Genomic DNA, 14007 nt, shown 5'->3' with positions numbered 1-14007 from the left:
CCTGTCAAGCCAGTGGCAAGACCGGTGGTACTCCAAAGGCCCCCTTAATTTTGCTACCAGTGGTTGGGGTACCCTTTGAGAGGGTTGGGGTAGATATTGTTGGTCTCCTGGATCCCCCAACTGCCTCTGGAAACAGATTCATACTGGTGGTAGTGGACCATGCTACCAGGTATCCAGAGGCCATTCCTCTTAGGTCTGCTACAGCCCTCGCAGTGGCTAAGGCCTTCCTGAGAATCTTCTCCAGGGTAGGTTTTCCTAAAGAGGTGGTATCAGACAGAGAGGCAAACATCATGTCTGTTTACCTTAAAGTCATGTGGAAAGAGTGTGGTGTCATTTAAAAATGCACCACTCCTTACAATCCTCAAACGGGTTAGTTGAAAGGTTAAACAAAACCCACAGGCATGATAATGGGACTTTCAGAGAAACTCAAAAGGATGTGGGATGTCTTGTGACCTTGCCTCCTTTTTGCCTACAGGGAGGTTCCTCAAAAGGGAGTTGGATACAGCCCCTATGAGCTTTTGTTTGGACACCCTGTTATGGGTCCTCTAGCACTTGTGAAAGAGAGCTTGGAGACGCCTCTCAAGCCTCCAAAACAGGACATTGTGGACTATGTATTGGGTCTCAGATCTAGAATGGCCGAATACATGAAGAGGACATCTAAAAATCTTCAGGGCCGCCAAGAACTGAAGGAGCAGCGGCATGACCAGAAGGCTGTGCTCACTGTTTATCAACCAGGACAGAAAGTGTTGGTCCTGGAGCCTGCGGCTCCCAGGGCACTCCAAGACAAGTGGAGTGGCCCACACACTATTGATGAGAGAAAAGGGGAGGTGACTTACCTGGTTGACCTAGGTACTCCTAGAAGCCACCACAGGGTGCTTCATGTGACTCGCCTGAAATCTTACTCTGATAGAGCTGACATGACTTTACTCATGGCAACTGATGGTTAGGAATAAGAGAGTGACCCTCTCCCTGACCTCTTGTCTCACAATACTGTGGATGGCTCAGTAGTTGGGGTTTTGCTTGCAGACTGCCTCTCTGAGCAACAAAAGGAAGATTCCAGAAATCTCATAGGTCAGTTCTCCAAACTGTTTTCTTTGACTCCTGGTCAACCTACATGGTGTAAACACACCATTGACACAGGTGACATCCTTCTTGTTAACAGTGAAATATACAGGACAGTGGTTCAAAAGATGCTAGACCTGGGAGTTATTGAGCCTTCAGACAGCCCTTTGGCTCGTCCTGTAGTTCATGTACCAAAGCCTCACTCTCAAAATGGCAAAAGAGAGATGAATTCTGTGTAGACTACAGAGGCCTCAATATAGTAACCAAAACTGATGCTTATCTTATCCCTATGGCAGATGAGCTAATAAACACATTGGCTTCTACCAAGTATCTTAGCACCTTTGATCGGACTGCTGGCTATTGGCAGATCACGTTATCGGAGGATGCAAAACCCAAAACAGCATTCTCCACTCCTAGTGGGAACTATCACTTTACAGTGATGCCCTTTGGACTAAAGAATGTCCCTGCCACATTCCAGAGGTTGGTGAACAAAGTTCCCAAGGCCTGGAAAGCTTCAGTGCAGCTTATCTAGATGACATAGCTGTCTTTAGCTGCACCTGGGAGGATCACCTGGTCCACACTGGGAATGCACTGGAGGCACTGCAAAAAGCAGGCCTCACTATCAAGGCATCAAAGTGCCACATAGGGCAGGGAAAGGTAGTTTTATCTGGGCCACCTGATAGGTGCTTGCCAGATCCAGCCCCTCCAGGGCAAACTCCAGACATATCTGGATTGGACTGCCCCTACCACACAGACCCAAATCAGAGCCTTACTAGGCCTGACAGGGTACTATTGGAGGTTCATTAGGAACTATGGTTCCATTGTAGCCCCCTTAAATGATATCACATCCAAAAGGATGCCCTGGAAAGTTTTATGGACAGCTAGCTGCCAAAAAGCTTTTGATGACCTCAAACAGGCCATGTGCTCTGCTCCTATACTAAGAAGCCCTGATTACTCCAAGCAATTTATTGTCTAGACAGATGCTTCTGAGGTAGGGATAGGGGGAGTACGATTTCAACTAAATGATGAAAGCCAGGACCAACCTGTCGCTTTCATTAGCAGAAGGTTGGCCCTCAGGGACAAGTGTTGGTCAGCCATAGAGAGGGAGGCCTTTGCTGTAGCCAGGGTCCTAAAGGCGCTGGGGCCATAATTGTTTGCCAATTACCTCCTTGTCCAGATAGACCACAAGCCCCTCTTATGGTTTAAACAAATGAAAGGTGAGAATCCCAAATTGTTGAGGTGGTCCATATCCCTACAGGGAATGGACCATACAGTGGAACATAGACCTGGAAGTAACCATGCCAATGCAGATGGACTCTCCAGATATTTCCACTTGCTAGGGCTGAAGTATCTGCTGCTGCTCCAATAATTAGGTTAGAAACCAGGATACCCTCGTTAAGGACTTCTTGAAAATCCTGTCTAATTCCTCTGAGTAGTTTGTTGCAATACTTTTGCAGACAATACCTCCCCAAAGGAGAAGTAGCACTTAATACTTTCATTATGGATGTAGATGTTTCACACATTTTTCTATCCATAGAATCCAGACGAATCAGGGGCTACTGTGTGTGATTTTTTTAGCTGCAGCCATGATAACAGAATCCTGAGTAGGGTTCTGTCTAAGGAATAGAAAGTCCTGATTCGGTAGTTTGTACTTTTTCAAGAGGCTCGGCAGAACAGATCTTATAGATGCAGGCATAAGGAACAACTGCAGAGCAGGTTCTAGTAGACACGAGAACAATGGTAGCAAAGGTCTTGGAGAAGTCTTTTGGTGAAAATTTGACTGATGTGGAAGTGGTAGTGGTGGGCATTACGATATTTAACTTTGTTACACCTCTTACTAGCACTTTATTGAATGTAGTGAGATCACCCACTGGACAGACTCTTGCTGGAGGAGTGTCAGAGTTGAAAAATAATCTCAGTATGAAATGTCTTCCATTCATGTACTGTATTGTGTAGTATGTCTGTTGCAAATGAGTGCCTGATCACTGGAGTCATCCCTGTTTTACTAGATGTGCTCACATAAACACTTTATGACGTATCCCTACCTGGTGTTTTTAAGTAAAATGCATGATGCCCCATGCCGATCATACTGGTGTGAAGCATTTTATTTCATTTGAATGTGCCATATAACGTGGCAGACTAACTCTCCTTATATGTCACAGGTATCAGAAAATATAGTATTATGTAGGTGAAAAGTGTATTTCCATATGCAGTATGTGTGAAGTCGCTACACTTAGCTGTTGTTGGATAGTCTAACTAGGAGTGGTATCGGAGTGCAATCCTTGCTTCTGACGAAAGCCACAGGGAAGGGTGGCTTGAAACATTTAGACCTTGTAAAAAGAAGAATCATTAAAACCACACATACTTTCTACATTTCTTCTCTTTTCAATCATATCGTCTAAAGGACAGACTAAAGCATAGCTTTCTTACCTGGCAGGTATTTTTAATTCACAATAAAAATCCTCCAACTCCTATTTACGATCATTTGGTGTATACCATTCAGTGCTCCTGGATAGCTCACAGGTAACAGTAAGCCTCATTCGAAGCATGCCACCAACGGGTAACAATGGTGGGTGAAGGTTATACAAAAAAAAAAAGCCTTACACTTTTTCTCCCTGTAGGACCTTTAGCACACATTACGGAATAGGGCTCCAGTTTTTTTTCCCCCGATGTATTGTCATTTGTCTGCCTTCTTAACATGTAGAGTTTGGATTACCCCCAATATCTGTTTTTGTGGTCAAGATGACGCTGCACTAGTTCATAATAAAATATATAGCATGAATTGAGGGGTTTACAAGAAGACAGGATGTTGTACTTTTGACAGTACACCCTTTCCTTGTTGTAGGTTTGTGGTCCTGGAAAGGTAGACCTTCACATTTTGCATATTGATCTTGGTACCGAAGAAGAGAATGTCTTATCATGGAATGATCCATGACTTATCTGCATAAAGGGATAGCCCAAGCCATTGCAGGATACAGACTGCTGGAAACATTGCATTTTTTGCAGCCTGTGCCAACTAGAGTTTATGCAGCCAGTTTTTCAAATGCAGGCTATCCAGATAGTGAAGATATATGGATGCTGACTTGAGATTAAAGGGCAATATTAAAAAAAATTAACAATGGGAGAGACTTTTGTGTCATTTGTGATCTAATATGAGAATTGTGTCGAACAATAAATATTTATTCTCCACAGATTTGCTAGGCAAATCAAACTTGGCTGATCTGATGCACTTGCTAAAATGGACTGAAAATGGCCTATGTCATTTAGTAGGAAATGTGCAGAGGGAGCATTCAATAGTCCCTCATCACTGATGATATATACTTTCCCTTCATCCTCTTCTATTTCCAAAGGATTTAGGCCTATTTCTCGATCAGCATCAAGCGATTTTCTACTGTGATCTCCGGTGATTCATCTGCTCCTTCACTTATATCCTAAGATGGAGGACCTTATGTCAGAGCTTTCAATTTACTTGGCTTTTGTGGTGGAATCCCTTGAGATGTTGCTCAGACTGAAGAAGCATCCCCATTAGGTCAAGAAAAAAGAAACCTGCTGTAAACTAGCTACATCATAGTTTTCAATTAGTCTAGGTACTCTGCAGGTACCATCATTCGGTGGCCTGGCTTCATATTCAGGGAGATGCTGATAAAAAAGACCTTTGATATAAAAGATATGCTCTACAGAGTTTTTACTCTTCCATAAGAAACACTTTCTATGACATTCAGAATGAAATGTTCAACTGCTTGGGAAGCATGCTCTTTTGAATGTAGTCCTCTTGTTCCTAGATTAAGAGTGGCTTAGATTAAGAGTAGTATTATTTGTGTGCTTCCTCTAAGATTTGGCGTGTAGTTTCAAGTGGACATTTGTTGTGTAACACCTGCCTAACAAAGGAAACAGTGGATGCTGTAGGCTGTGTATAGCTTACAAGGTAGGTACTGTGCCGTGTGGTGTCGCAGAAGATTTGAACTTCAATGGCTTCCTTGACAAGTTATCATCAGTTGATGAAGTGGATGATGGCTTTGATCTATGGCTCCTTAAACATGAGGCTTATGATGGCATATATGTCTCTGACAATATCATAGACAATGGTCTGTCTACCAATGGGAGGGCCTTGTTGACGAGGAGGTGGTCAACAATTGTGCATTGATGTTGGAGATCTTATTGGCAACAGGCTGAATAACAAAACGGTCACCAACTCGTGTTTGTTTGAAAAGGTGGTAGTCATTCTTGTAGGCAAGGCAGTCCTTTAAGGTGGATTCAATGGCAATTTTTTTTTTACAAGGCATCAGGCTCATAGAGGAGACCAGAGAAGGTTTTTAACCTTTTATTACCTTTGTCTTCCACATCTATGCTTCACTTTCTTCAGTTTTTCAGAAGGTGCCAGAGGAGTAACTGAGAACGCCCTCTTCATATGTGTAGCACTTTGAGGGCAAACCCTAACCTTTATTAATTGTCCCTCAAAAGCCTTTGCGGAAAATGCATTGTTAAAGGGCTGCAAGTATTACTAAAATTTAACACAGACGTTTGTCTTTGCTCAGGGCTTCATAAAAGTTGAAGATAAAAATAGATTGAGGACAAAAATCATGATGTAGACATCCTGTGAGACCAAATTTCTGGAAAAATGGCCTCTACATCGTGCTGTCTAAGAGCATACAACTATGGATGCTAACATCTAAATAAGATTTTAGTGGCAGTGTAGCAGTTCAAACAATGAGATTGTTGACATGTACAGTGTACTATGGTACGTATATACATCATGACATTGCTAAGTTAACATTTTCAAACAATGAGATCCATGACATGTATAGTTTACTATGTTAGGTATTTACAATATGACACTGCTAAGTTAACATTTTCAAACAATGAGATCAATGACATGTACAGTTTACTATGTTAGGTATTTACATTCTGACATTGCTAAGTTAACATTTTTATTGAGGGTTTCTATCCTGGCGACAAGGGATAATTCAAGCAGGTGAAACTGAAAGATGCAAAGCTGGAGAACTTTGGGCTGTAAAGCGTTAGAGAAGAATAAGATACGCCGTGGCACGTGAAATATTTTGGGTTATGTATTGAATGGATGTATCTAAATTGTCTCCTGTCGGGTCATTTAAGGAAAGGACTAATGAGAATAAGATCTGGTCCAATACAAATTTAGGCTACTCTCAAGGATCCTGTCCAAAAGGTCCCTGGAAGGAGAGACTTTTTTAGATTTTTGTGAAGGAAGGAAAACAAGGTCTCATAATATTTTAAGCCCCCGTTAAATAGTTTAGAATGACGTATGAAGCTGTTTATTAAGCTAACATGTTTATTGTATGGATACCAACTACATACACTCCTAACATTTTGGAAATATAGAACTTTTACCAAGTACTGTGTATGTAATTAATTTTATGAAAGACAGTGTGCTTACAGTTTTTTTGCGAATGAAGAACTTTTGTAATAATGAAGCATAATAATTATAGTGTGTGGGTTGCAAGCAACAATAACATTTGATTCAAGAACACAAGCAAATACACACATCTCAGAGAGGGGCCCTTAGTAGTAATGAGTTAAAAACCCCAATCAAAACTAATACTTCATCTGTAATGAATATACAGCATTAACAGTTCTTTAAAAGCTACTCAGCAGTTTCTACTTGCATTACTGTAGTCTCTGTGATAAATATGTTGTATTCAGAATTCATGTACTTAAATAACCCTTTACTTTGTATTTTGTTTACTTAGTAGCTTTTAGAACATTTTGACTCCACAATGTTTTAACTTAAACGGTGTGTTGCTCCATGTGCAGTCATATTCTTCTCCATATACATTCCACACCCAGTACCTCCTAGTAATCTTGCTTTCATGTTCTCCGCCATGGACTTCTCTCACAGCCCCACTTTACTTTCCCCAGTCCTTCTTAACAAACTTCTCCCATATACAGTGTATTCTTGCACAGACCATCACTGACATTTAAAAAAGTATGTTTCTCCTTCAGTCTAGGGTTGAGTTAATGTCGAACGTCGACACTGATTGCAATAGGTGCACAGTCTCATTATCTAAAGTCCCGCTCCATCATGTTTTAGCCAGTGAAATCGGCCTGGACTTTAGAGAAAGAATCCGGGAGACTTTTTGCATGATTTACAAGCTCATAGGAGTCTCTTATGTCTGACAAGCCAAACCAGAAAAAGATCCACTTCTTGTTGGAGAAACTGCCATCACTGTTCTTGAAATACCTGCAAGAAACACAACAGTAAGAGCAAAACTGGACTGCGTGTGCGCCATATGATAAGGGCAACTGAAATTTATGATGGTCACTAACTGCATCCAAAAGATGCCAATCTCTAAAAGACTTCCTGTGGAAGAGGACAAAGTGTGGTGGATTACATGTGTTGTCACCTGAAGGTAAGTTTGGAAAATACTGCAAAGGTTAAAGGTAATGCTGGGCACTACAATGTACGTTATTACCATGCATCCATTAGACCAGAAGCCACTACTACTGATGAGCCATCACAACGTAACTACACAGGTACGTTTCTTGTCCTTTTAAGAGTACTAACATACACATACACACACACACATATATATATATATATATATATATATATATACACACACACACACACACACACAACTTATGACCCAAATCACTACATACCCCAGACCCTAAAAACATTTTAACCCCAAATTACTACCACCAGTGATTGCTAAAAAAAAAACCTTACCCTCAAAAAAACTACCCATCCCTGTGCCCTAAAACTCCTTACACCCCCAACAATTACCTATTCCTGCACCCTAAAAAAACTCCTTACCACCCCAAAAACGTTCCATCCTCGAATCCTAAAACCTCCCCAGCACTCCAAAAACTACCCATCTCTGAACCCTAACAGCCCTTATCATCCTCACAAAACTACCCATTCCTGATCCCTAAGAAAATGAGTTACTTATCTGTAACTGCAGTTATCCAGTACTGGTATCTTTCATAGATTCACATGCTTAAATCATTCCCTGTCGTCGAACTGGGAGTCCCATGGTACCATAAAATAGCAGTATGCATCATCACCATAGGCCTTAATTGGCAATAAACCACCTATTTAAAAACTTATCCTCATCCTTTTGCAAAATTGAACTAAACTTGAATTATCACCAATCTGGTGACAGCACCCTCTAGAACAACTACCCAGAGAGGCAGTTTCCCTCAGATTTTCAAGCACAAGTGTAGTATTTGTGTATGAGTTATGAGGGGAGCCTCTTAGGGGAGGAGGGTGGTTCGCATGTGAATCTATGAAATGACGTATACAAATACTGGATAACTGCAGTTACAGGTAAGTAACTCAATTTCTTATCCAGTATTGGATCTTTCATAGATTCACATGCTTGAATCAGAATATCAAACAGTACTTTGGCATTGTGTAATGAAACAATACCATATTTGCGGATGGTGGGTGATAACAATGCAACATAGTTACATTTATAATCATAATATATAAAAAAATAATATATCACAAAAGAGTTATACAAATAACACCATGTAATAAATTAACATAGTTAATGTAGGAAAATAGCCTCTTTTTAGCAGGGTTACGTCCACTTTTTTGCCTGGTTGTCAGTGTGATTGTGTTCACAGGGATCCTGCTAACCAGGACCCCAGTGACTGTGCTCTCTCCCTTTACATTTGGTTGCTTGGACCACACACACCCCACCTTTGGCATACTGGAACCCCCATGTAAGTCCCTAGTATATGGTACAGGTACCCAGGGCATTGGGGTACCAGGGGATCCCCATGGGCTCCAGCATGTATTATGCCACGTATGGGGAGCCCATGTAAAATGTAACTGCAGGCCTGCCATTGCAGCCTGCGTGAAAAGGTGCATGCACCTTTTCACTATAGGTCACAGCACCAGGTCACAGTAGGTCACCTCTATGGTGGGCCCACCGAGCCCAGAGGGCACGGTGCAAGTGCCTGTGTGTGAGGGCACCCCTGCACTAACAGAAGTGCACCCATGAACTCCAGTTCCATTTTCCTGGACTTCGTGAGTGCAGGGACGGTTTTTTATGTATGTACTGGACATAGGTCACTACCTATGTCCAGCTACATACTAATAACTCTGAACCTGGGCATGTTTGGTATCAAACATGTTGGAATCATACCTCAATTCTGTTGCCAGTATTGGAAGTATGATTCCATGCACTCTGGGGGGCTCCTTAGAGGACCCCCAGCATTGCTTCTACCAGCCTTCTAGGGTGTTCCAGGCAGCCCAAGCTGCTGCCACCCCTCGGACAGCTTTCTACCCTCCTGCTGCTTGATCCGCTGAAGCCCAGGAAGGCAGAACAAAAGATTTCCTTAGGGAGAGGGGGGTTATTAACAAACTTGGGGATCTGAGGCAGAAACATGAGGCCTCGTGAGAAATTTGGGACCACTGTACCATAGCCTCCTTCATAGCTGAGGTAATAGTCACAATATTGTCTTTTGATCCTTCTGTTTGGATCCACTGTTTTTGCAATTCTTCTTGCAATGGTGTCATCTTGAGGCGTGCAAGAGGTACCAGACTTACTGAAGAAGACATCATGCCAAGAAACGATTTGTATACGCAAACTGAAGCAGACTTTTTTTTTTTTGACAGCCTGACTGATAGAGCTCTTAGATTGGTTTGCCTGTCCTGAGATAAATATGCCTTGTTGTTGATGGTATCCAGAAGAGCACCTAGGAATATTAAAGTCTGACTTGGTATAGCTACTGATTTCTGGAAATTGACTGTGAGGCCCAGCTTGTGAAATAGGCTGAGACAGGTCTGAGTGGTTTTGGCAGCCTGAGTTGGGGCTTTTAGCAGCCAGTCATCCAAGTAGGGAAAAACTTGTCCCTAGGTTCTTAGACCGGCAGCTACAGGTGCTAGGCACTTCATGAATATTCGAGGTGCCGATTTGTGCCCGAATGGAAGCACATTGAATTGATAATGGGTACTAGCTACAGAGAAGTGAAGATATTTCCTGTGTTTGGGAAGTATGGGGATGTGAAAATATGCATCCTGCAAATCGAGAGATGTAATGAAGTCTCCACTGGCAAGGAGATGCAGGATATCAGAGAGGATAATTATCTGAAATGACTGCGTGAGAATTTGTTCTCAAATCCTGAATGGGCCTCCATTCCCCTATTTGTTTTTTTTTCGGATGAGGAAGAATCACCAATAGAAACCTATGCCCCTTTGTGAAACTCTCTCTATTGCTCACTTTGCAAGCATGATGAGGGCTTCCTTTCTTAATACGTGAAGATGAGAGGCGTGTGCTCCCCTTAAAGAGTTGTTTGGTGGTTTCTGCACAAATTTTAGAGTATGGCCAAAAGTGACCAAGTCGAATTCCCACTTGTCTGTAGTTATCTCCCTCCAATGGGGTAGGTGGCTGGAGATCTTCGCACCCACAGGATGCGATGTGATGTCTGTAGCCGGCACCGAAAGAAGGTCACTGTTTGCGACCTGTAAGGGGGGGTGAGTGGGTGGGGGGGGAGAAGATCTGCTTCCGGCGAAGGCCTTGCTTGTTATAAAGAAAATTTCTCAACATACTTCGTGTTGGACTATACCAAAGGTTAAAGAGATGAAAATTGGTTACATACCTGTAACTATAGTTTTCCAGTACTGGTATCTTTCACCTGGCAATGGCCTGCTTAGGTATTGCAAAGCCTTTTCTGGTATCTCCATGTGCCACGATTAGCTGATCCGATTTTTGAATGCTGTGCGTTTTTTTAAGATAAAACTTTAAACATCTCCTTACATCCAGTGAATGCAGCGCTTTCTCTGCAGCCGTTTGTGGAGTTGGAAATAATGTTCTTGAAACCACTGGCTCATTTAGATGGAAGTTTGATGGTACTTTTGGTATGGACTTAGGGTTTGTTCGAAGTATAACACCATTTGGGGTGAACTGAAGAAAAAGTTCCTTGACGGTGAAGGCTTGTATGTCACTCACTCTTTTTGCTGATACGAGAGCCAGTAAAAGCCTTTCAAGAGATAAATTTTAAATCTGACCTGTGGATTGGCTCGAAAGGAGGCTTCATGAGTTGTCCTAACACTATGTTTAATAAGCACAAAGATGGAGTTTTCCACACCAGTGGAACTACTCTAAAAAGGCCCTGAGGAATATATTTTTTTTAACTCTGGCAGAATATAGCAAGGTGGTCTGCTGAGAGCGCCGGAATCTTGAAATTGCCGCCACATGTACCCTTATTGAGGAATACGAAAGTCCAGATTTTGCTAAATGTAATAAATAAGGAAGTATTTGTTCTGGAGGTGACGTCATAGGATGGATTTCTTCCATAACACACCACAAGCAGAAACGCTTCCATCTACGTTTATAGGTCTTATTGGTGGTGTCCGCTCTGGTCAATATTTCTCTACATCCAGATGAAATGCTCAAGGTGGAGTACTCATTGAATTCAGGACCCAGTCCGATAAGTGTAGAGATGAAGGATTCGGATGCCTGACCTGGCCCTGGTGAGTGGTCAGTAGGGCTGATGTCTGAGTTGAACATTCCAAATACAGAAGGAGTTCTGTGAACCAGATCTGTTTGGGCCACTTGGTGCTACTAAGAGGAGACGGCACCCCTCTACTTTCATTTTGCTGATTGGTCTGGGGATGAGTGGAATCAGAAGAAAAGCATAGGCATAGATTCCTGACCATGTCATCAAAAAAGCATTTCCCCACGACCCTTTTTGGGGATGCCAGCTTGCGCAATATGGGCATTTCTTGTTCTCTTACAAGGCAAAAAGGTACAGATTGGGGTTGCCCACTTTTGAAAAAACTGGTTAGGGAACCTGTTGGTCGTGCTCCCACTCATGATAATGAATGATTGTCCTGCTCAAAGAGTCTGCCAGGAGGTTTGCTTGTCCTGGCACGTGCTCTGCTTTTAGAGAAATTTGATTCTCTGGGGACAATTTCTATATTTTCTGAGCTGGATGTGAAAGCTCCAAGGACTTTGTGCCGCCATGTTTGTTTAGGTAAAACATACTTGTGGTATTGTCCGTTCTGATAAGAATTTTTGAGTTTTGTATTTTTGGTAAGAAAGCCTTCAGTGCCAGATCTATTGCTTTCAGCTCCAGTTGGTTTATGTGCAGCTGTTTGTCCTTTTGTGTCCAGTTGCCACTTATCTGTAGATCGTGAATGTGGGCACCCCAACTTTTCAGTGACGCATCTGTCGATATTATAAAGTTCGGCACCTGTTGTAGAAATGAAAGGTTTGGATAGGTTTGACTGCTTTTTCCACTAAGATATGGCAGTTTTCATTTCTGATGTGATCTGAATTTGATCGTCGAAGGAGCCATTTACTTGGAGCCACTGAGTGTCTAGTTGCTCCTGTAGAGGTCGCATGTGCAGGTGGCAATTTGGGATCAGTGGCATAAATGAGGAAATCATTCCCATGAATGATTTGTAATTCCGAACTGAAACAAACTTTTTTGTTGATAGCTTTTGAGCCATCTGGGAAATCTTTTGCTGTCTCTCTTGAGATGGAAATGCCTTGCTTTGGATAGTATCCAGTATCGCTCCTAGAAAATTCAGCTGCTTTGTGGGATGGAGGTGTGATTTGCGCTAGTTGATAATAAGGCCTAGAATTTTGAACAACTGGAGGCAAGTGAATGTGTGTTTTACCACTTGACTTCTTGTGGATGCCTTTATGAGCCAGTCGTCCAAATATGAAAAGATTTGTATTCCTAGTTGTCGTAGGTGAGCCGCTACTGGGGCCAGCACTTTGGTAAAAATTCTGGGGGGCGATTTTAATCCAAATGGGAGGACTCAAAACTGTAGATGCACACCAGCTACCTTGAACCTGAGAGATTTCCGATGGTTTTGATCTATTGGGATATGGAAATACGCATCTCGGAGGTCTAGAGATGTCATGTGATCTTGTGTGTTTAAGAGGCATAGAATGTGCTGAGGCGTTATCATACAAAATGTTTTTTTTTTCAGGAACTTGTTGAAGGCCCTCCAATCCAGTATGGGACGCCAATCCCCTGAAGGCTTTTTCACTAGGAAAGAAAGCAGGAATGGAACCCCTGGTCCCTTTGCAGAGTTGGAAGGACTTCTATTGCTCCTTTGCATATCACTGAATATATTTCCTTGAGGAGCTGTTTTAAGAGTGGAGGCGGTGTTCCTGATGGAGGGGTATTTGGAGGCTTCTGGATGAATTACTAGCGTATGTCCCTAGGATACTGTATCCGGGACCCACTTGTCTGATGTTATCCTTAACCACTGAAGGATGTGGTAAGTGATGCGGCCTCCAATCTTTGAAACACAGATGGGGCTGGTAGCTGGTATGAATGCGTGGTCATTGTTTTTTGCCTGTGTCTCTGTCACAGGTTGTGGTTCTTCCCCTCGCGGGGAGGCTGTAGGCAGTATTCTGTATTGTTGCTGCTGTTGTCTGTACTGCTGTCGAAAACCAGTTTGAGAAGTTTGATATTGTTGTCTGTATGATTGGAAACCACCACAAAAGGAGTAACTTCCCATGCTTCTAGCCCCTCGAAATGGCTGTCTTCTGTACTGCAGTGCTCCTAGGGATTTGGCCGTGTCCGTATCTGCCTTGATAGATTGTACCATCTCATCCACATGCTGCCGAAGAGGCATTCCCCATCATATGTCATGTCAAGTATTTTCTTCTCTACCTCTGGCAAAAAGAGGTAGATTTCAGCCCGCCCTGTCTGTGCAAGTTCCCGTCAGCGAGATATCGATCGCGCAATCAATCACTTTGGCTGCGATCCTTTCTCCATCTTGCATCACTTTCTTTGCCTCTAGTTTAGCGTCCTTGGGCAAGAGGTCAATGTGTGAGGATATGTCTGACCACATTTGTCAATCATATCTACCTAGAATGGCTAACAAGTTGGCAGCATTGACTGCTATTGCTGCCACAGAGGGGACCTTTATTCCTATGTTGTCCAGATGGCGTCCTTCTCCATCTGGCAGGGAGGATATTGGTGTTGAAGGGTTGT

At 42.6% G+C, this 14007-nt stretch overlaps 1 protein-coding gene and 1 long non-coding RNA gene across 3 annotated transcripts in view; one reads left to right on the top strand and one right to left on the bottom strand.

Annotated features, from left to right (window-relative positions):
• LOC138299539 (uncharacterized) overlaps positions 1-14007 on the top strand; it is a 425958-nt gene that overhangs the window by 48485 nt on the left and 363466 nt on the right. The window lies entirely within an intron of this gene.
• Positions 4279-14007, bottom strand: part of NAGS (N-acetylglutamate synthase) — a 102214-nt gene continuing 92485 nt past the window's right edge. Inside the window, exon 7 of the mRNA XM_069237845.1 lies at positions 4279-7276. Within this exon, the coding sequence (XP_069093946.1) occupies positions 7123-7276 (154 nt within the window). The 3' untranslated portion in view covers positions 4279-7122. The remainder of the gene's footprint in view (positions 7277-14007) is intronic.

Source organism: Pleurodeles waltl, chromosome 6, assembly GCF_031143425.1.
Source record: "Pleurodeles waltl isolate 20211129_DDA chromosome 6, aPleWal1.hap1.20221129, whole genome shotgun sequence".
Taxonomy (NCBI): Eukaryota; Metazoa; Chordata; class Amphibia; order Caudata; family Salamandridae; genus Pleurodeles; species Pleurodeles waltl.
This window is presented reverse-complemented; position numbering and strand designations above follow the sequence as displayed.